This window comes from Genypterus blacodes, unplaced genomic scaffold (assembly GCF_046128005.1).
Source record: "Genypterus blacodes isolate CSIRO-AG114 ecotype Tasmania unplaced genomic scaffold, CSIRO-AGI_Gbla_v1 ptg000032l_1, whole genome shotgun sequence".
NCBI classification, from domain to species: domain Eukaryota; kingdom Metazoa; phylum Chordata; class Actinopteri; order Ophidiiformes; family Ophidiidae; genus Genypterus; species Genypterus blacodes.
The window spans coordinates 5,328,236-5,352,101 of NW_027466845.1; the positions used below are offsets into that span (position 1 = coordinate 5,328,236).

The 23,866-nt window shown below is 44.8% G+C and overlaps 1 protein-coding gene across 1 annotated transcript in view; it reads right to left on the reverse strand.

Annotated features, from left to right (window-relative positions):
• The window catches only part of igsf9ba (immunoglobulin superfamily, member 9Ba), a 45,543-nt gene that overhangs the window by 9,465 nt on the left and 12,212 nt on the right, over positions 1-23,866 (reverse strand). The window contains exons 2-12 of the mRNA XM_076146403.1: positions 23,224-23,421; positions 16,634-16,780; positions 11,418-11,569; positions 7,926-8,043; positions 5,626-5,767; positions 4,669-4,814; positions 3,780-3,922; positions 3,170-3,310; positions 2,942-3,061; positions 2,401-2,551; positions 1,018-1,141 (exon numbers count right to left, since the gene is read on the reverse strand). Coding sequence (XP_076002518.1) covers positions 1,018-1,141; positions 2,401-2,551; positions 2,942-3,061; positions 3,170-3,310; positions 3,780-3,922; positions 4,669-4,814; positions 5,626-5,767; positions 7,926-8,043; positions 11,418-11,569; positions 16,634-16,780; positions 23,224-23,421 — 1,582 coding nt within the window. The remainder of the gene's footprint in view (positions 1-1,017; positions 1,142-2,400; positions 2,552-2,941; positions 3,062-3,169; positions 3,311-3,779; positions 3,923-4,668; positions 4,815-5,625; positions 5,768-7,925; positions 8,044-11,417; positions 11,570-16,633; positions 16,781-23,223; positions 23,422-23,866) is intronic.

The window sequence follows — 23,866 nt, forward strand, 5'->3', positions numbered from 1 at the left end:
CTTCATGCTTTGATGAATTTGGATTTTTTTTAACTAACAACACAGATGACCAGCTTCTACCCTTTTAATACTGGATTAATTAGATGATCCAGCTGGGAAATAAGGTCAGTAGAGCAGCAGGGACTTATAGATACAGGACGGGGATAATTAAATATACATAAGACAAACCTACAGAAAATTAGATTTACACTCAATTATTCAAAACTTTGAATTGAAGAATTAATATTGAAACCACTCCAGTCCTTATGTAATCCTTACATTATCTATTACTTTGATGGCTCAACGTTTCACTGCAGCGATTCATCACATTCCGACATTTTGTGTTCACATCTCTGTATTTTCTATATGACTGTATATTTTAAGCTAAAATGTGATTTGCTCTATAATGTGAGACATCTGCATAGAATACCTCCCACCTAAGCTGAAACTATTTGCCGGTGCTTAAAAACTTTACATAAAGGGACACGCCATCATTTTGACACATTAGATTCAGTTTATTGGTCTTAGTCAATTCTGCAAACTAAGAAGTGACTCTTGTGGTGTCATGGAGGTAATTTTCCATCACTGTCCCTGTGCAGCCACAAACGCCTCAGTGAGTAATTACACAGTGGCTTTCGCAGGCTGGAAAGTGCTCGCTGGCGCCCCCTTAAATACGCTGGAGAGATGTGGCAATAAATTCACAGGGTCCCTTTGATCATATTTACAGCTAACGCGAGCGGGTCCATATTTTCATTTATGGCGCCGAGTGCAACACCACTGCAGTGACTTCCTATCACACTCCATCACACTGCTGATACACTACATGAATAATGCAGACGCAAATCCAGAAACCCTGAAAAATCGGAAACAATTCTGCTGTGAGGTCAAGAATTCCTCTCATGTTTTCTATTTTAACATAAAAAACAAGAGGAGGGGAAACAAAGTGTCCCTGTGTCAAATTAGACCTGAAACATTCAGGTCGTCTTTCCACATCGGCAGACTGCAGCTATTGATTTGAAGTAAACCAAGAGCACTCACACTGGACCGTACCACACAGAGAACGTCTGCTCAAAGCCGCCATCATAACCTGGTTCCCAGGACACATTAGCCGAGGTTGTTGAGGGCAATACATGGATATTGCCGGGAGCGTGTGGGCTGGTGCCTGAGCCAGAGAGAGAGAGGGAGAGAGAGGGAGAGGGAGGGAGGGAGAGAGACAGAGAGAGAGGGAGAGGGAGAGAGGGACAGACAAACAGGGGCAGTTTGAGAAAAAGGGAAGAGAGAAACAGAGAGAGAGAGGGACACGGACAGGAAGAAGAGAATGGCAGACATGCAAAGAGAAAAAAGAGACAGAGGGACAAGAGAAAGCAAGAGAGAAAGAGAGAGAGAGAGACAGAGAGACCAAGGGAGACAGGGTGAGGGAGAGAGAGGGAGAGAGAGCACTTTTAAAACACACAGCACTGATACCAATTTACTTATCAACTACATAATTACACCTATTAGTCAGAACTATTATTTCATCCCAGTCTATTATTTCTATCTATTGCCATAATGAAGCTATAGATTTTTAATACAGCTATGTGATTAATAATTCCAATCACCAAAAGCGATTGTTTACGTCGTTGAGCTTCCAGCGAGACAGACTGTTCATCATCTCAGTGAGATCACACCACACTGACTCAAGCAGGGAGCTGCTGTTCTCCTCCCCCATAGTGCTTTGCTGCACGCGTCCGCCTGCTCATTGGTCACATATGCTGGCGGACGAGGTGGTGACCGGTGGAAGGTCGAGTTCAAGAGCAGGGGACGCATGCAGTCTGCAGGCCCCGCCCATCTAACATCTGTGCCAATCTGCATAATCTCAGTCTGTTACTTGGACTAAGCCTCCATCGATTTATGTTGTTGTTGTCATGACTCATTATAATTTAATTAATCAAAGATTATAGTATAATCAAGGGTTTTAAACACTTTAAGTTTGTTTTTATCGACCCAAAATGGCTGCTAATTCTACTGTTTAGACATGAGCGCTGCCAGACAATAGCGAGCGACCAAATGCTGCAGTCTTCAATTAGTATCAAAGAGCGACGCAGTTAATGGAGTTAAACACAGAAGCGAGCATTTGTTTTGAAAGCTCATTTCTTAAAGGCTTATGCAGAGTTCATTATGAAGAGTCTCTCATCACAACATAACCTCAGTGCATCTGAGTTATTACACTCATTTGTGTGTATTTCTTTTGAGTGAAAACACGTCCTTGGTCCATTGAAACGGATGCTATGCGGCAGCTGATGAAGAGTTTGAATCATCTGTGCAAAAGCTACTGAGGTCAAACACAAAGCAAAGAGTAGGCAAAGCAACAAACACAAACACAAAGAGAAAAGGCAGCAGATCAGCCGTTGGCCCCGGCAGCACGGTGCAGTTTGTTTGTACCGATGACTAGGATACGCGTGCTGGCAGTGATGCTTGTGACCACGTTGGTGGCGACGCACTCCCATTCCCCATGATCCTCCTTGCTGAGGGACAGAAACTGTAAGCTGCCACTGGGTAAGATGTTGTGCTTACTCTTGCTCGGCTTCCCCACCTGCAACACACACATGGCACACGGATGTTGTGTCTCTGTGGAGAATGGAGCGAAATATCTGGAGGGTTTGATTGTGGGCCAAAGAAAGAATTACGAAGCAGAAGCACTTTGAGTTTGACTATATTTGACTTCTCCTGTGTTTAGGGCAAAACAAATCATCATTTTGGCACGATCAAGATACACAAACCAGCCAAGAAAAGTTCATTCATTTCAAATCTTTTTAGAATTCAACATAAGTATCCTCCAGTTGGGTGTTAACATTTCACAAGGGGGCATATCTGGGAAATATGCAAAGAATTCAGCAGTATTTGTATACATGACAGCAACATGATGCATATATGGCTGTAACTCAGAGGTCAGAGGTCATGAAGAGCTGTTTTTCTACGTCACCTTTCTCCAGGTGATGGCTGGTATATCCGGGTCTCCAGAAGCAGCACATGGTATTACGAGTTCTCTCCCAGCCTCCTGACGGTACTCCCCCCCAGGCCTCACGTTAAAGTAAGGGGGATCCTTCACACACACACACACACACACAAACACACACATACAAATGAACATCTCAGATCTTTGAATGCTGAAGAGTATACAGAGAGTGAGAGTGTGTGGGTGCTGCTGTACCTTTAGCACCAAAGTTGCAGGGGGGGACATGCCCATGGTACCCAGGGCGTTGTAAGGCACACAGGTGTAAGTGCCCAGGGAGTCTTCTGTGGCCTCCGCTACCCGGATACTTCCATCTGGCATCAGGCTCCAACCCGGGTACTGAAAGAGAAGGCCTCATCTTTGAGAAACGTTACTAAACCTCATCTCGTATATCCAACGCTTTTTCATCATTTCTCCATGTCTTCTTTCTGTTTTGTCTTTGAACTGATCTCTTGTTTAGTTTTCCTCCTGATGAGTCCATGCAGTCCTTTTCTCTGACAAATATCATTTGGTACAGTGAATAAAAATGTGATTCAACGTCCCTTGAATTTTTGAACCAGAACTAGACGGTGTGAGTAATCAGCGCGTTTTCATGACACATACTTGAGTAAAGTGACGGAGACGTTTCTATAGTAACTGCACTGCAAAATACTACAGCTTAATGAGATCTTTAGTTAAGTTAGAAAGCAATCGTTAAATTCAAATCGTCTGCCTTTGATTGTCTACAGAGACAAAAGAACACGGAATTCAAAGTGAATCTCCATCTGTGTTGTCTGTATTATTATGGTGTGGCTGCAGAGATGAAGACCTTCTCCACTCTGAGAGGGTAGCCGTCCTTCTCCCACTTCACTGATGTCACAGGTGGGTTGGCGTCCACCGGGCAGCGGATGATTCCTGGCAGTTTCCGTGGAACGTAGATGACCGGAGGCATGTTGATCACTCGGGCAGGGTCTGCAAACATCAAGCCGGGTCAATAATCAATGAGATCTGGGTCAGATGTGTGTTTTCATGACAAATCCTAGTAACACCTCCATGTCCGCCAAATGCCAAAATGCTCTTCCTCTTCCTCCACCTGACAGGAGAGGAGCAGAGTATTTGAGGTGTACTGATGAACTCAGTGCCCATGGCTGCAGTGCTGCAAAGCCCTCAGCTCGCTCTCATACTACAGCACGGAAAATCAATGACCAACAGCAACTTGGGAGCAAATTAGCATAAAGGCAACACACAAGAGGGCCGGTGACGACACGTCACGCGGGTCTGGAGTGGCATCTCTGGCTAATCAGTCTCAGCTGATGAACGTGGAAAGGTCACCATTTTAATTCAGGAAGCCGGATTGAAAGAGGCCGTGACTGCAGCAGGCAGAAGATAAGCTGGTGTTCGTCTTTATGTACCAGAATGAGGCTGAAGTCAGGAGAGATAATAGGGCAGAGCCATTTAGAATGTAGAAATGCTCAAATTGGACGTTTGTCAGCGACATGAGACTGAGCCAAAATGGAGCGGAGCAGAAACGGCTCCTTCCTCCATCACGTGACCTTGAAATTTAAGAAGGTTACGCTGCGTCGCGGTGGCAGAGCAGCGGTGCCGATAATACAGCAGCCGGCGACACGAGCAGCCTCCATACTGCTGCCGCTGCTCCCTGCTCGCTGTGCCGTCTCGCCGCCCCTCCCCCTACACTTTGTTGCCACGGTAACACTCACATTGAACAGTCAGGTAGGCAGATGCCGAGGGCGAGATCCCGAGGCTGTTGCTCGGACTGCAGGTGTACTGCCCGGCATCCTCGGGCTTGACCCGGAAGATGATGAGGGTGCCGTCGATGAGGATGCGCACTCGGAGCTTGAGATCACTGCGAGATGGGACACGAGATATTTGTCATAAGCATGTCACTGAACACACACACACACACTCACAGGTTTTTAGGACACGTGTCTCTGCAAAATGACATCAGGGTGCAGCAGAGAGTCAAAGAGACGAGTGCAACAAACGTGCTAATTGCCATGATCACCCAATGTTCCATCCTTCATCTCTTCCCCTTTGACGCCATTTCAAATAAAACAAACAAAATGATGAGGCTCATATTCATCCCTCTTTCTTTCCAATGTAGCGCAAACCTGCCGCAGCCCCCTTCCCCACAGTGACGTCATTCATCAGGACGCTCCTCTCCAATATATCTCATTTTGCCATATAAACAACAATGACTGACAGCATGAATGGGGCTGCAGGCCAGCGACTCTTCGGCTCACTTCCTCTTTGAGAGTCACTTGTTTTCCCTGCCAGTCACAGTCCCATTCACTCTTCACTTCCCTTCCACTCGCTCTGTCTCTCACTTGTTCCCCTGTGAACGCTCCCAGGGCATCTGAGGATCTGCTCTGGGGAATCCGCTGAGGTCCTGGCGACGCTTTAGATCATCGCTGCATGGGCGCCATATGATGACTCAAGGCCTGAGTCATGTGATGTTGTCACTAACTCGCCTGGCACGCTCCAGACAGACCCCCTGCTAGGCACAGCTCTTATTGCCTTGGAGGCCGCAGGCAGGACAGGGATTCACACAAACACACACACACACACACCCACACACACGGCCATGCACATTCCCACACCACACACCCAAACTCCTAACCTCCAAACATCAACAGTGAACTGGATCATAACTTTACTTCTTGAAGTAGACGTTATCCTCTTCCCAAAACCAGGTGTAGGTCAGGTTGCCGGGATACGCCTCTGCTTGGCAGGTGAAGAGTGCATTCTGGGATATGTTTACAGTGATGTTTTCAGGCGGGGACACAATATATGGAGGGCCTAAGAAGGAGCAAAAAAAAGTGTGTGTTAAGGTTTTAGTACATCATGCACCAGTATACAGAGCTACAGTCAGTGTTCACTTTATTAGGTACACCTGCACAACACCATATCACACCCTTTAACCTTTAACCTTTAGCTATGAAGGAGTGATTAAGACGCACACCTTCATGCATAATCACGGTCGATAAGCGAATTTTTTTCACACGCATGAGGCAGGCGGAATATTCTCCTCTCACTTCCAGGTTGGGAACGTGGACTTTTATTTTCTTAAGAAGCACACACACACATCAGCCGCGGTGAGAAAGAGCACGCGCAGCGCATTATTTACAATCCATCACCGGCGCTCTGATGTGGAGTACGGCAAGAGGCCAGCGATCGTCGCCTTAACAGTAGCCGGCGTTGGGAGCTTACGCATGCCTCGCATTGTAACCTTTTCATCCCCCCCCCGAGGCACCTCTAGGTTGCTCTTAACTCGCAATAAAACAGCAGAAGCCATGAAAGGTAAGCTGTCTTTTATGAGTGGGCCCAGATACGAGACTGCCGGTTATTTTTCCTCTCAGCGTGCGCCGCTTTTATACATCAGGTGGGACCGCCGGCTGCACAACGCGGCCGTCTCACATCACAATTAAAAACAGATCATGGGGAGCGAGAATCACGACTCCTCAGATATCTCGCGCCTGTTATTGCTCTAGGTGGAAGCGCTGCGTTTCTACATCACGCTGCTTTTCATGACAATTTGCAACTCGATTCAAGGCCCGGGGCAAAGCGTTTATGTGTATGTGTGTGTGAGTTTATCAAAGATGGTGGCAGGAAGTAACAAGGTACACGCACTTCATTATTATACTGCAGTTCTTGTACTTCACTGAAGTCTTTCCATTGTGTGCAGCTTTACTCTTTTGCTACACTACATTTTTATGATGGCAGTAGATATTACACAGTTATTACACAGTATATTGAAATACTTCTTACAGGTTAATGCATCAGGAACTATTTTATTTTTATGACGTATTTTGTTCGTGTTAAGCAACATATCTGGTCTATTTCTCCATCTGCGTGGTCATGATGGAGGTTACTGCACAGGTTGCGAGCTGAGCCTGAGCCTCTCGTAATGGCAAATGGGAATCAATAATTACGGTGGTCAAAACAATGGAAACACCTTACGACATTATGCAATAAACATCCATCAGCTCTACAATAAAGGTTGTGTTTGGAAAGCTTTTATTTTAAATCAAAGAGGTGTTAATTCTACTTTTTTTTCTGCAGCCTGAGTTCTTCTGACAAAAGCCAAGAGTTGTATTGCAAACACAGTCCAGACAAGTTAGTATTTGCTGCAGGACTGTTTTGTACGTCTGCTTCCTATGTGGTAGCTTAATACACAGGCAGTATTAATATATTATTATTATTTCAATCTCCATGAGATGGAGATTGAAATGACATATGGGGAGCAGAAATTCTACCTCTGCTCGAGTCTGCTGTAATTGTCAAGTTTTGTAGTATTGGTAGATCTACTGGAGGCCGGGAGCCTCCGTGTCGGTAATACCCACTGATAATTACACAACTGCATATTACAGGCTTAGATACACCACCGTGCGTGTTTGTGGGTGTGAGTGTGAACATGGAGCAAATAGTATTGTCCCTCTGTTTGTGTGTATCCAAGTCAAGCGCTCTCTCTGCATGATCCACTGTGCAGACACTCGAATGCCGCCTTAAAATAGACCTTACGCTAACTCTACCATAAAAGCGAGACGCTCAGTTGCTTGTTAAATACACACACTGTTAACTCCCACAGCCTCTGCTGCATTGGGAGAGTGAGGCGAGGCGGAGGCTTGTATCACAACCCATCTATCTGCTCTGTGTCAAGCCGAGAGAGCCTTGCTTAATGGACCGGAGACAGACAGTGACGTCCTCGCAGACGATGGATCCTGTTGTACACACATGGCCGTGCGTGCAACACACAGAGGCCTAGACAAAGATATTGACTGATACAGACCCTCAAGATACGCATGCATAACGTTAGATTCGCTCTTAGACGCGACAAAATAAAGACGAAATGATGAAAATGACCGACTTCAGCAACGCAGTAGCACATTTCTCATGAAGGTGTGATGGTGCTTTTACGTGGCGGCTGTTAGACATGCCTGATCGATTCTTACTGTACCTTGAACCAACAGACGGGTAGTGTGGAGCACCTCTCCCTGGTCGCTGTAGGCTCGGCATGTGTACGCCCCTCTGTCGTCTCTCGTGATGCCAAGGACTGTGAGACTGCCATCGTGTACCTGCGGTTTGATTCCCGAGAGAAAGAGAGAGAGAGAGAGAGAGAGAGAGAGAGAGAGAGGGATACAGTTGCAGACACAGATACAATAACTGAGTATGACGAACACGAGCGTTGGGAGAGACGCCGGCACGGCCCATGAAAGCTGCCGAACGCCTCTGCGAGTACACGGTGAAGAGTCTAATCTAAACAGAACACAGTGAAAGTCATGAATGTGCCGCGGTTTTAATTAACTCCGGCTCCGATTCCTGTATGCCGTAACCTTGGAAACATCTCAACTCTGTGTCTCCGCGCACAGGCATTGATGAGAACCAATAAGCGGCGGAGAAACACATTAACCAAACCTAATAGAAATCTCCTCATAAATTATGCAACAGGTTGTACGGCTCTGTCCATTCAAGTCACACACAGCTGTAGCTTGTCCATTCATGCAGCCCGGGGCGAATCTGCTCCAGCCTGCAGAATCGCTCCCATTCATCTATCGTTCAAATGTTTTATCTACCAGACCTGAGATGAGACTGAACCAGGCGCCCAACAACATTTGACTCCCATCTCTAGTGTCTGCTGTGCCGCTGCTTAGTCAGACTCGTGAGATTAGCTGCTACGTACAGTACGACATTTGCCGCATGCTGACAGCTACAGTGTGCAAAACACAGGGAGGATTGTGATGCGTGGTTCTGGGTCGGGAACCCATTAGCACCGGTTTGAATGGCTGGGATTAATTAAACTGGATTAATATTGTGTCGTCTTTTCATTAAATCATTTGACATGTTTTCTATTCATCTTCCATCTGTCACTTAGTGGTACCTCATAACGGGTTTAACTGCATATTTGGATCGAAGGTTTTGCAAGAGCATGTTTAAATGGCTCTGAAATCCAAACCATAATAGTATTTCAGTCGACTGATACCGAAACTAAGGCTGCAAGTCCAGACAAACTGCCGTGTATAACTGCCTACAAAACACTCACTACACTGAGAGTCATTTTACAACTTTCTGCTGAACATTGTGGTTCAGTTTTAATCGATTTTAATCTGTTTTTCCAGGCTGATGTCACGCTGCAGGACCATTCACAAACGCCGGTGGGCTCCTTTCTGCGTACCGTGGTTCCGTGTTGCCTAGTCGCTTGTCAGGGATGCACAATTTCAGAATGGCCACGGCGAAAAATAACTCGCTCTAACTTTATGAGGAAAGGAACATTTACTGGGAAGCTCAAAAAGTCAGATAGTAAGTTTGTCGTGCTCATTGTGACTAAAAATGCACTAGAATGAAACCTAGTTCTCCTAGGGCGAATTATATATATATATGTTGTGTTTGATCCTGAGTGACAGAATGAGCTCAGGATAACTAAATTTATGCAGGTTGATTCCAAGTAACAGTGACAATGCCAGAGTGTAAGTTAAAGGGGATATTTTGTGCTTCTTGTAATTTCCACCTCAGTTTTATCGTTGAATGTAGTAGGTAGTATGAGTCAAGTTACCAGTTTTCACTCTGTGTGCACAATGCTACTGTAGCAAGTGAAGAGGATTGATTTGAAGGCCCCTAAGTGAAAATAACATCTAATACTTTGCTGGAGGAATCAAGGTGGAGCCTAGGTAGTAATCATGGCAGCAGACCTCTGAGGGAGTGATCCTGACAGGTTCTGATGAAACACCATGGTCACTGCTCGGTTCCAGCGCTTCCCGTGTCATGGGGCTAGGCTGGATCCAAGCCGGGCGAGGAAAGATTAAAGAGAAAACGAGCAGGAAGAGGAGGAGGAGGTGGAGTAGCAAAGTCAAAAAGAGGCGACGGTGAAGGCACAAGATAAAGGGCAAAATCTCAATTTCTGCCACAAGCTCTTGACTGATTCATCCGCAGAGACTCATGCAGGCTTGTGTAACAGCAGGGATCACTGTGAGGCCGTGACGAGCCCTCCTTCCTCCTCTCTGCTCCTGTCTGTCACATTCCTCCCTTTCTCCACCGCATCTCCATGGAAAGTGGGCATGTGGGTGAGCAAATATACCCTCATAGTCAGTCACTCACACACACACACACACACACACTCAGGCTGTCTCCCCACCACAAGAAGGATCTTTCCCAAATTTGAAGGTTTTACTTTAAACGTATATGTTGGGATTAATATAAATATTAATGTGTGTATGCAGATACATACATGACAATAACACACCATGAACTGTGTCATCTTTGGTATCTAGTAGCTGGTTTTATTCAGGTTCTTGTCTGAATTGGTGAAAATCTGAATTTATTTATCAATTCAGCCAAATCATTCAGGTGGTCATATATAAGAATTCCAAGAGACCAATAATTGTATTTTAGTATTATAAGTATACAAGTTGCACATTATCTAAATATACATCGATATTATGGTGTATGAAGAAAGTGAGCCTTGTTCTGTCATCACCCATCATCAGTATTACAGATTACAAATTCAGGCGATTGAAGTAAGTAATATCTCATGGTTGCAATGCATCATGGTCTGTTTGGCTTTCTGCCCCCCTCTGTCTCTGTTCAATGTTTTCACAAAAACGGGTGATTTGATTCTGAGAGACTTGACATAAAAAACCTGATGTTTCTCACCGTTGGTTTAAATAGCTGAAATATTTTGTGCTCCCAAACCACAGCTAGGCCGAGCCAGAAATATCTTCATGAAATTAGATCCGCCGTGTTTGGAAATATGCACGGGAATAAGAAACGTACACCGTCCGACAACAAAGTGGCTTCAGAGATGCGACGGTGCCTGTAGCTGCTTTTTAAAGCCGGTAAGGTGATTTAGGCAGGAGGAGGGGGAGACGACGACATGCGTAAGAACGGATCAGAGATGCTGCTCAAAATGGTTCAAAACGTCTAAATGAGGACTAGCAGCTGCTTTGTTCTGCTCATGAATCTGTGTGACGTCAATGGCCAATACAGAACAAGACGTAAGGTTTAGTAAACAACATCAAAGTTGAATGCAGAACGTGAATCTGCTTTCTGTCTGTCTGTTGCATTTCTGCCAAAATATTCTCATTACTTCTGCAGTCAGAGCTTCGTTTCATAAACCGGACAAAGTTATTGAATTTATAGTTAGGTCAGCAAGGAAATTGTCATTATATGAGCCCAAAACATCCTTTCTTTGTTGGAAAATGCCTTGTCAGCCATCTTGCAACTCCTGACTGACTTATGGGACCTCTCCAGCTCCGTTAAACCAATTAGTAGCCAACCCTTACGTACATTTGAGCGGGACATTCATAACTGTCAGAATATGAGTGAAGTTGCATCATTCTTACAACATTTAAGCCTGATAAATTTATACACAGAGCGACTTTCTCGAAACGGCAGAGAAGTGGTGCCGCATCTGTGCATTTTCACGAGGTCGCAGTCGTAATTTTGGGTGTCTTACCGAGTATTTGGCGTTGGTTGCGAGCTCCTCCCCCTCCCTCAGCCAGCTGATCGTTGGTTTAGGGTTTCCCTGGGCGGAGCAGCTGAGCATAGTGCTGCCCCCTTCCTTCGCCTCCACATACTGCGGAGGTGTCGCTGTAAAAGTGGGCGGGGCTGCGGAGAGGAAAAAAGCAAAAGCAAGCAAGAATCATTCCAGGGCATGAACATGTTCTAGTGCATATGTTGCTATCAGCAGACGCAGTATTCATATATATATCGTATATGTTCTGGCACATAAGCAGGTTTTTTTATGGGATGATGTAAGAGGAGCTATTAGGAAGCCAAATATTACAGAAGGAGGGAGACAACTCGGCAGCAGAAGGTGCTGGGACGCGTTCGCCAACATTCCCTGGATCATCTCCACACCTGAGCGTGTGAGCTGGGTGACAGTCTTCCCCTCACGCTGTCATCTAGAGCCTCCCATATTCACACTCAGCAACACAAAAGAAAAAAAAACACCTCTCTTAAGAGACACTTAGGAGAGATCTGGAGTTTTGGAGCTTAAAGCCACAGGGGAGCCGTTCACCATCTCCCGCCTTCCCCCCTCGGCCGGCTGCTCGCTGTACTTCAATGTGGTATTTTGATTATTACAACCGGTGGCAACGTGTTTAGTTAAACGGCGAACAATGGCTGTTAAAACAAGTGGGTCAGTGCTGTGCCGCTGGGAGCGTTGCTGCGCTTCAGACTGCACGCGAGCACCTGTCATGTAGCAAACAAATCACCCAATTAGCATGTTTAGTCATCTGCCTGACACTCACAACATACACCGGCACAGTTATTGTATGATTATGTGATAGATTAACAGAGATTCTCATAAAATGCATGACTGGTTTACGGTTCTCGTTATGTCGCCTATTTGATGGGTCACCTGCTACATTAAAGGGGCGGTGATGCAACACTTCCAGCTCGGCGGCTCCTCTCAAACGAGCTCATGCTGTTACTTCATTGTGTATTTTTAGTTTATGTACTCTATTGATCCCCATTTGCCTCGGAGGAATTCAAGTACAGCACAGATACCTGCTTCCTCCTGGCACATGTACAGTAAGTACGATACAATTGGTATTACTGTAAATCTAACCCTGATTCCAAGGGTGGAAGGAATCTCAGTATACAACAGTTGAGTATTTTCCTGTAGTACATTTCCGAGGTTGTTCTAGATTGATTTTGCCACATATCAGGAGATTTTAGGGGATTTTTCTACACCAATACATTTATTTGACAACGGTTCTTGTTGCTTCATAGATTCAACAGGACATTCATGATGATGTCGCCTGGTAAAATTCTTGTTCCTCAGCTGTATTTTAGCTAGATGCCTCAAAGTAATTTTGACGTTAACTAAAAGATTTGGAAAGGAGCTTGATAGATTTACTTAAAACTAATGGATGAGATTGTAGTCCTTAATCACAACAATCCAAAAATAGTCAAATATATCTCTAATATATATTTCATAATCCACTCGGACAGCAACCATAATAACCTACTTTTACATTTGACAGAACTTTTAGTAGCAAGAGGAAAGCATTTACCTGTTTGCAGTATTACCACTTTTACTTAAGCGGAGGATTTAAGTACTGCTTTCGCCGGCTGTTGTGTCTGATAGGAATTTGCATGCGTTCACAGCAGCGAGGTGGCAAACATGGCGGTGGAAACAGCACGTACGTCATTAAACCTTGGGCGTTCTCTCGTACTGTCAGGTACAGCTCGTCATGCCCAAAAGTGCCAACATGGCTGGGAAACTTGGGATTCACTCCACAAAAAAAGGTAACTAAGCATCTAATTCTCGCCCTACTTACCGCAGCTCTTCATCAATTACATGTAGAACATTATATAAGCTTATACATACCATTGTTCTCCACTATAGACCACACACCACATCAGCAGATGGCCAGGATGCTAACATGTGAGTTTTCTTTGGATGCTTACATTGGCTCTTAATTCCTTATTTTTTATTGCCTTGCTTGGTCTTTCTTTTCTTGTCTCTGCCCCTCGGAGGATACAGCGATAAAACCAGTACAGATGTTTCACCCTTGTCACATCATCGGCTTCATGAATTTTTACTATAAACATATATAGAATGAAGATAGAGACGCTCAAGGAGACTTTTATCCTTCTTTCTCTGTCAATTTACATACATTGTTTCAACCTCCACTAAATTCAGATGATCATGTTTTGGATTTAAGAGAAGAAATGGTGCTGGTTGTATTGATGTACACACACACACACACACCCACATCTCTCTCCATCGCTCTTCAATTATCGTAGGTAAGGAAGGATGTGTGATGTTGTTTATGTTTCCCTTAAAATCTGTCTTTGCAAAACAACTTTTTCAATGTTTTGAAGCGTGTCTGTCTGGATATTCTCAGAACTGGACTTTGTGTTTCATGCCGAGGATGTTTGTCCACTGGTCCAAACGGATCCGTCACTTCCGAGCCGGTGGTGTGAAGTCAGCCAGCGTTTATCACACCTTGGTTCACATACGGAGTCACATGAAGGCTGTTAGAGCAGATATCTTCAGCGCAGTTTGTGCCTCCGTGCGCTGCTGCATGACTGTACGACTCTGAGAGAATAAATGCCGTTTACTGCCCAACACATGAGTGGAGAGGAGATGAGAGAGAGTGAGAGTGAGAGAGAGATAGAGTGAGAGAGAGAAAGAGAGGGCTTAGTGTCTTTTTTCGGGCACAAGTCCTCGCCATCTGACACCTGCCACTGGGTGGGCATGAATTCCCTGTCCGCTTGGCAGGAAGTTAAGGGCAGCAGACAGGAACTCAAAGGAGGAGTGTGTGCACGTACCAACGGCCAAAGAGGAATGGGTGCCCTCAGTGTCTGCGTGGGTGGCACCTGCTTCCCCCCACAAACACCCATTTAGACGACAACAGCACCATAAAGTCTGTAACATGAATTCCCCTCACAGATGTCAGAGACGCTGCGGCTCTCTGCAGCGTCTTTAAATATACATACCGGCCACAAAAGAACAAAATGTACTTTAAGTGTATATGTTCCCGTACGGGCCTGCGTGTGGCTCGACACATTACATGCACAAAATCGTGTCCTATCCAAACATTTAACGCGCTGCATGTATGTGACTCTGGGGTGTGTGAGGAGCTGTGCAGCCCTGTCGTTATTGAGAGGGCCGACAGGAGAGGAGAGCAGCAAACGAGGGAGCGGGAGGCAGACACTGAAGTTAGGAGTGAATACTGATGAGGCCAGCTTACCGAAATGCAGCATGCCTACACAAGAAGACAGTCACACACACACACTCATGCACATTCACACACAGACACACACGCGCGCAAACGCCTCCAGACACTCCTAAAATCCAAACGTCTAGAGTGTGCAGGTGACGCTTGGACTTGGACTTACAGCTGGCAGACAGAGATGTCATTTAGCTGCAAACACACACACACACATACACACACACATAATGAGATGCTCTCCTGTCAGCGTTGATGTAATGCGCCGCACAACGGAACGCCGTGCAGAGAGTCACAAAGACGCGAGCACACACACAGACACAAAAGAAATGATGTCCCGCGTTGGTAATAACCGTCGACACAGATCAGCATTTTTTACGCTACAGTGATCATGTGTTGTAAAAGACTTTATAAATGGAGTATTTAGGAAAAAATGCATCTATTGTAAAACATACGCATGGCAGAATTGAATATGTATGAGGTTTCACAGAGCGTGCACAGTTCACGGGCCAAAAATACACATGTGAACTAGGATGACGGCGCTCGCAGAGGATTGCAGCTCTCAGAAGTCGGCAAACTGTGATGCTTTTTCATGTATTTCATCACCATTTCTGGCCCGCACACGTCTGCGTAGAAACTTTCCTCCACTCACATTATCCACTTAGTGAGCCGCCCGCTAAAAATAGCAGAAGACGGCAATAACGCCACATATATATAAGTGCTACACAAATTGACTGCAGCCCCTTTGTCACGTCTTTGCTGCGCCCCTGCATCTGCAAACATTTATTCAATTACATCCACTGCACAACATATGAAACGGCTGAATATAATATCTGTCTGAAGAAAAAGAGAAAAAAAAGTGGTGTGAAACAGATACGGGGGGCTGTAAGGACGTAAAGATACAGAGGCATCGTCGTGGCGATAGAGCGTCTGGGCGGCTCTGCAACAGACGTGAATACACGCGTAGGATTCTCTGAGCCACTGGGGCATTCCTGGGAAATGCAAAGGTGCAGATTTTTTTTTCGCCTGGTCATCAAGTTTGATAGCTCTCAGACTATCGCAGACGTTCCCTGCCGGATACCATCTTAAACACGCCGCGATCAATTCTCTCCTAACCAGTCTCTCATCCCTTTTTACCCCGAGGCTAATTTGTAAAAGAGCAGCAGGAATAATCTCACACGCCTAATGGACTCATTCAAATCAGCCTGTGAACAACCTGGAGAAAGAAACCAGGAGAGGAGGAGTCCAGGGGCACCAGAGCCAATTTCCCGAAAATAATAATAATTATAATAATAATAATAATTACTATTATTATTATTATATGATCACAATCCATGAACTTCTATGCATGAAAAAACAGAAATTCCATCAACAACAAAAATACAAATAATTCCACCTTAACAGAAAACCCACACTGTAAACCAACTGGAATCAGAATAAACATTAAAAAGTTGTGACAAATACCAAATGACAGTATAAACACATTAACATTGACATAGACCATCTACTATACACACGATGGCTAAGGATAGAAGCCGAGACTGTAGGAACATCAAGCTCTCGTCATGAACTGCAGATATTCGCGTGATTAAAAAAAATAAAGGATATGAATCATCCTGTTGAGTTTGACTTTTGTTGAATCCATTCATCCTGTTTCTTTATTAGGATTTACTGGTACTGAAACCGTATCACTTACCCAAAGGGGAGGTTATCCTGTGTTTGGCTCTACAGGGGGGACCGCTATTAGATTCACGCTTTGAGAACACTGTCATCTCACAGCTTATATATAGTGTGTGATTTGAAGTGCTTTCTCTCATTTAAGGATAGGATTTAAGGATAAAACTGCACGTGACCAAGAAATCTGCGGTGTCAACTTCTCCTCGCCGTGTCTCAACGTCCTATTCTTTGATAACCTGATATGTTAAATGTATGGCGTGCACAGTCTGTGTTTCTTTGTATAGTTCATCAAATTTTTTGCTCGACTCACCATTGACTGTGAGGTGAACCCAGCTGCCATTGTGGAAGGTGTCGTACTGTTGCTCCAGCATCAGGACCCTGCACTCGTACCAGCCCTGGTCCTCGGAGCGCACCGGTTCGATCTGCAGGGACGCCTTCCCATGCAGAGACGCTCTACCTGGGAGAGGGGGACAAAGCAAAGGCCACAAATTCACAAACAAATAATACAAGTAGTAAGTAGTACAAAGACTGACACTCATTACATCTAATTTCTCACTAAATTATCACAGCAGCTGAGTTAAGATCTCTCGAACATGTTTCTGTCGGAGCATAAGGCAGATCTGGGTTTGATATGTTGTGATCCCACAACAGGCCACAGAGGTGTAATAACGTTGAGTGCAGACTGGGTGTTAAAGTGGGTTGATGTCGCCTAACTTTAACTGAAAAGTGACCACTGTGGCCAAACGTGGTAATTAGGAGATAACTGCACACTGAATGTTCTCTAATTCGCCAACATCCTCCTGAGTCACTTTGAGAACATCATTACCAACAAATGGGTCCAAAACAGACCCGGGGGGGGGGGGAGACTGAGGCTGGGTGAACATTGTTGGCATAGTGGCCACAGTGAAGACTGCAGGTCTGAATCTCACATTGGCCAGAATTGTACAAGCCAGAACGCCTGGGTCTTCTAGAGTATGCACAGGGTGATTGGGTTTCATTTGGATCATAGGGATGCCGTCTAAACACTGTATCAGTTCTCCTCATACATCCACAGACAAGAAACAAACAAACAAGAAACTCCACTGAGGTAAAGAATGTTTACGTCCTATTTTCTTCATTGTCACCTGTAAAACTAGGTGTTATTTCTTTATTTAAAGACTCAAACCGTGTCTGTGATCCTTCACTGTCAGCCCAACCTCTCAGGCACTGTCCCTACTGGGGCTGCAGCTAATTAATCTATTAATTTTTCAATTGATTGATAGTTTTCTGGTGGCAGGCTTGCTCGCTATCCCTAAAACCAAGACAGGAATCTTTTGGGAGCGTAACTTTCTCCTCCCGCACTCGTCGTCTTTAGAGTGAACTCCATCAAAGACTTTACATCCAGACCTAAAACCTCCTTATTCTCATTATGCTAATTAGACTAATTTGCCGACAAACAGGACGTGAACACAGACGGCCTCTGTAGTGCAGGAGACTGAGACAAGTGGTTTTCAGGCATTTTCTGTCTCCACACTGACTCAGCTCTGCCTCTCTGCTTAATTGGCTGCACCTGTTGTTTATAAACAATCGACAACTTCAAAGGATTGGAGCTTTAGCTGTCACTTAAACTGCTTGTAATGACATTTTTCAGGCTTCATTCTTTCACTGAGCGGGGGACTGAGTGCTTGATCAGTTCAATACTACCTCCTCACACACTCTTTACAAACACTCTTTTTCAACGTTTGTTTCAGAATCATATTGTATATAGCTACAAACCACCATAGTATTTCCTCCACTACACAGATACTTTTCCCTGTAACTGTCCTGTAAAGTCACACCCGGGGTAATCGGTTGGTGAAAAGTGTGTGTGACCAGTACACATTCTTTGGCTCATTTTGACCGATTTATGACTTTTTCAGGGTCACATGTCTGGACCCCGTCCAGCGCTGGATGGAAAGCAGGATTACTCCCTGTGCAGGGTGTCGGTCCGTCAAAGGGCTAACACAGACGGACAGGCGCTTACACGTCCTGCACATTCACACCTAAAGGCAATTTAGAGCCTTCAATCATTCCGACGTCTGAGTCTTTGGGCTGCAGAGACGCACACAAAACACAAATGGGAGAAAACTCCACAAACTAAAAGGATATTTAGTTTCATTAAGTGAGTTGTGGGTTTTATGACTGAAGGCTCTAATGTGGTGTGACTCACTCTGGGATCAGAACTAAATGCAATCTGTACAGCTGGGAGACATAAAGACCCAACAACGCCTAGCTTCATCCTTCTGCTCACTATTCTTAAGTTATTTTGAATGGGTCACATGTTGGCTTGCTGCGAAAAGTTAGCAATGTCAATCTGAAGGTGTCCAACAAGAAGACGGGGAAAAACTGTTCCAAGAAAGATTAAATAATACAGGAAAATAACAATAAACAAAGACAGAATACACAGAAAATATGACACATTCTGCACACAAAGGGACTGTGTGCAGAATGTGACGTGTAAAAGAGCCTAAAAAAGCATCACTCTGAAACGCTCAGGTTTCCTTCGGCGATCTCATTCTGCTTTGACATAAGACGGCGTATAGATTGAGGCTTTACAATGCAGCAGCAGCTCATTAACGCACCGATTTTAAACAACAACGTGACGGTAACGAGACACCGGCGCTCTAATTAACGTGTCAATTAGCGTGACGAGGAACAGTTAGAGGATTTTATTTTGTTGGGATTTTTTTAATGAATTACCTCACTGTCTTATGATCTGAACTGTCATGTCGAAGCAAAATGAAGATGATTAAATTCAGTTTGAGCTGTTTCTAAATAGCCAGCGGGCCTGCAAACAGATAAGCTCATTATTAGGGGTTATAAATAACACCACCTGGGGGCCGATGCCTTCAGTTGGATTAAAATAAAAATTGGCATGAATGCAGAAAAAGAGCAGAATTCCACCACATGGAAACGGTGATATTAAAACTGTTCTACCCTCACACCACTTTTTTTTTTTGCTTCTTCAAGGCTCAGGATAAATTGAAATTCTGAAAGGGAGGAAATCGCAGGAGATGAGAGAAGTGGAGGGTAGCGGGCTTGGTGAAATCTGGGGCTGCTAAGCTGTCTGTCTCAAAGCTTCCCAGCCCCGCTGCTCACATGGCTGCCTTTGACAGCCCAACAGACTAAAACACTCGCTTCTCTGTCTGATGGGTGTTCAGAGAAGGAGCGTTTTTCCCAGCTTTGATGTGTAGATGTACTGGAAGTACTGTTTCCTGTTACTTCCCTCTGAGTGTCAGGCAAATATATTGATGCTGAGGGTGGGCTGAACTGCTCCACCAGCGCTCTATATAGATGCAATAGATAGATCCCCTCACTCTGGGATTGCTGCCATGCTGGGGATAGAAAACTGAAATTTTTTTGTAAGCAGAAAATCAATAAAGTAAAAAGGGGGGGGCGGAGGGTGAGGGCTGCAGTCTCTGTGAAAAAAAAGGTAGAGCTTGTCTTTAATAGAGTCAGGTCTATTTTTGCCTGGGCATTGAAGTGCTGAGTGGGGCGGGGTGGTGGCGTGAAGGGTGGGGATCAACCTCGCCTCCCATTTGTCAGGCAGCGAGCGAGCAGGGAGAGAGCGAGAGAGCGAGGGTGCTGCTGTAAACAGAGTTAACAGTACTGTGTCCACGTCAGGGCTCGGCCTCTCGGGCTTTGGCTGCTTACACACCGCAAGGATTCTAACAATGCTGTCTACCATGCAAAACAGAGGAGCGAGCACCTGCTTCAGATCACAGCGCCAGCACTGTCAGGCAGAGCGGGAGGCTGTAATAAGGCCGTTCTTAAAGTTAGAACGTGAAACAGACGGGATGTAATGTGCTTCTTTTCTTATTTTGCGGTCATTAAAAAAAAAAAGTGTAATATAGTATCAAATACTGTTGTTGAACATCGTCAAAGATGCAAAGCTTCAGGCTCTGTTTTCACTCGGTGGGCACAGCAGGGCCGCAGGGAGAAAGAGTAGAAGTGAGTAGAAGTTACAAAAAACTATGTGTATTTTCTTTGCACATTAAAGCATTGCAAAGGTTCTAAAATAGTTCCTCACATCCAGTTTAAAGGGGTGAAACAGAAAATGGCAAAGGGCTTTAGCAGTATTATGATTAAGTCTGCGCTCTGCATAAGCTCAGCATCTTAAACGAACACAACAGAGCAGATTAACTGCTTCTGGAACTCAAAGTACTTTTCTCACAAACGAGGTGCTGCTTTTGTCACCCGTCTCTCCATTTATTCAACTCATCTACAGGCAGACAACACTGAGATTAAACCACTGAAGTACTGGAACTGGAACTGCTGTCCGTTTGTCTGTCTTTCACGGACAATGACGAGAAATAAAGGTGCACATTGTTCTTGGTAGTGTTTCCTTTCTTGTAGCTTTTGTGCTTTGAAACGTCCACTTAACCCCTTCACTCTAACTCATCAACTCCCTCCTGGTTTGAAGAGGAAGAACAAAACATTTCACACCAATATCCTGTATTCTACTGTACACTGTATAGACATGTAAAAGGGAAACCAGACTTCCCGTGAGAGTTATAATCCCTCCAGAAAATACAACTCTACATTATACATGTGTAGGATCCAACTAATGCTGTGCTAAGAGAGATATTATTATTTTCCCAGCAGCTCTGTCCTGAAGAGAGGGAATCTGGCACTAAAAATTTCACAAGCTGCATATCTGAATTATTGATTGTGTCTTTGCTCCAGCGGGTGCAAAAATAGATGTTTAAATGTTATAATTTCCATATCGCCTCAGGACAAACTGGCAAAGGAGATACGTTCAGTTTCTCATTTAAGCAGGGAATTAGACCAGGAAACTACTCAGACTCGTAATTAGAAGAATCCCATCTTCCCATTGAGGAATTCATTACGTTTCAAATAAGATTTATAAATGCTGGACGCGGGGGCTGGACATGAAACTGGACAATGTTAAAGGCTTCGGTCAGGATCACCGGATGCAGACGAGTCGAGTTGCATTGAGCCTCAGCAGCGTTTTGGCTTTGAAGCCTCAAAATCTGCAGCCTTCTGTTCTCCTGCGTGTGTATATTTTTAGAAATGTATATGGAAAACGGCGGCATGATGGAATGATTCCTCCATTCCCAGGTTTATTTATTATTCAGGGAGGAAAATTCATAGGGAGTAAGTTGAATGACTGTCTGGCCCATTAAGCACATCTCATAAAGTACAGTCCAGCATCAGCCATTATCACACTGTCATTATACACACACGCTATACCCAGAATACACTTAATTTATGCAACGAGGCAAGGCATATTCATGTTGCATCTGTTCACTGGTAATTCCTCATCAGTGGACTTCAGCCCACTGGAGTCACTACGACTTTATTTACACCTTGCATAAAAATGCAATCTCTTTATCCAGATTCGCAGCGGGGATTTGCGTTTATGCCTTGCATTTACACGCTTTATTACGCCATTAAAGCCCATGTTTCCTTCTTGCTCTGCAGACGAGCTTCACTCATTTTATAAATTAAACACTAACTATTTTACGCAGGCTGTCACTGTGCATGGATCCAGGTGCAGGTGCCGGTTTAAAGCAGGTTGGAACTCCAGATTCAAAGTGATTTTATTAATGATAGCGAGCGGGAAAACGAGGCCAGGGACATTTTCCACTTAACGGGAGGATTCCCGTGGCACAAATCGAGTTGTGACTGAGATCCGATCAGAATTCCGGACCAAATCTCTATGATCTATTTCCATTTGTGCAACATCTGCTGAGTGAAAGATGTGGTAGTTGTATCCGCACTCTCATCACTCAAAGGACGGTGATGGAGAGGCTCACTGGACAGTTAGTTGATAAAGGCTTCTGAACAAGATGTGCCTCGCCTCGATTTCACAGCTTATTACCAGGTCAGGAAGGGGTTATGTTCTTGGTGAAGAAGAGGGAATAGGGAGGGATCATTCTGAGCCCTTTCTGATGGCTCATCATCTTACCACAGATACTGAGGCTACATCAGAAGAACCAATTTCCTGCTGTAAGTACCCCTGTGAAGGCACTCTGAGACATATTGTCTCAATCTGTGCTTCAGAAATTTTCAAGTTACGGCCTGAGAGGGATAGTGTCAACATTTATAATCTTTGTGTAACTTCAATTAATTTAATAATAAAACGGTTAAACAGAGAACTTGTCAACTTAGTTATGTTTTCTATACAGAATTTTAACTGATTGTGCAGTGCATGCAGGGCTTTGCTGTGCTGCAGCGAGGCGTGTGGGAGAGAGAGAGCACACGCATGTACAACGACGCAGTGATAAACTGCTGAGACGCGGTTATTTCCCTGCGTGCACTGAAATGCAGCAGACACCCTGAAATGCAGCCTGCAGTCTTTTCGGCGGAACATAAAGGACTCGGCATCTTCCGTGCTTTTACGCCACGAGGCCAAAAGAGATGGCGTGCAGTTCTGCCAGAAAACCACACTGGATCATTCTGTAACGGCAAATTAATCTCTTCAGCAAAACGGTGTTTGGGAGCGAACGTACACGCCGCTTTCACCCGGCGATATATTGTCGGTTGTCAGAAATGACTTTGCTCTCAGCCACAGCCTCATAATTAGGTCTGCAGCAGTTTAGGGAAAATCCATATATAATCATGGAAATGTTTACTGGATGATTGTAATTATGAAGGGTTTGAGAACGGTGAATTCATAACATTTCTAAAAAGAATTTAGCATTATAATCAATCCAACGGCGTGGCAGAGCACTACTTACCATAGAGACACTTTCTGTATTAGCCTGAGAAACATTATATATATAACATCACCATCCAACTTAATCACCTCAGCAGAAAACATATTTGTGTCCACATGAACGTACCTAGTATGTCAATGAACTTTAACATTTACATCTCTACAATAATATGCAGGCTGTAGTCTTGTGATCATCTTACCTGTGTACTCTGGATCCACATGAGGAGGGTAGTAGCGGAAGTTGATGAAGAAGGGAATAGGCACTCCGAACTTGAACCACTCCACCACGTAGGGGGGCTGCTGGCCGTCCAGGGGAGGGGACACGTCGCACCCCAGGATCACACTCTCTCCAGCACGCGCCGTCACAAACCGGGGCTCCTCTCTCACTCCGTGGGCACCTTCAGGGGAGACGGAAGCGGCGTCAGTGGACAAATCTTCACTGTGCTCTCAATGAGACCAAAGTGTGACATGCAAGAGAGGAGTTGCAGGCGTATTCTTGGAGGATTTTTTGCAGACCAGAGCAGAAAAACGTCATTTCAAATAATAATTGGATGTGAGTTGAGAGACAGTGACAGAGCTGTTGAACAAAGGACAAAAACTGCAGTTTGTCTAAAATACATCAAACGCTCAACAGCAAGATGGCTTTACAATTTCTGAATGGCCAACAAGAACATGGGTAAACCTTTTCCCTTTCATCATTTGTCCTCATCCTTCCACAGAATGGCCTATCGTCATCCGTCACCTGCATGTGTTGGGGAGCGTTCTGTGGCGGTGCCCTACTGTACTACAAATGAGCTGCCAAGGGGCTCCATTGATCATAGCTGGCTGCTGCTTAGACAAGCT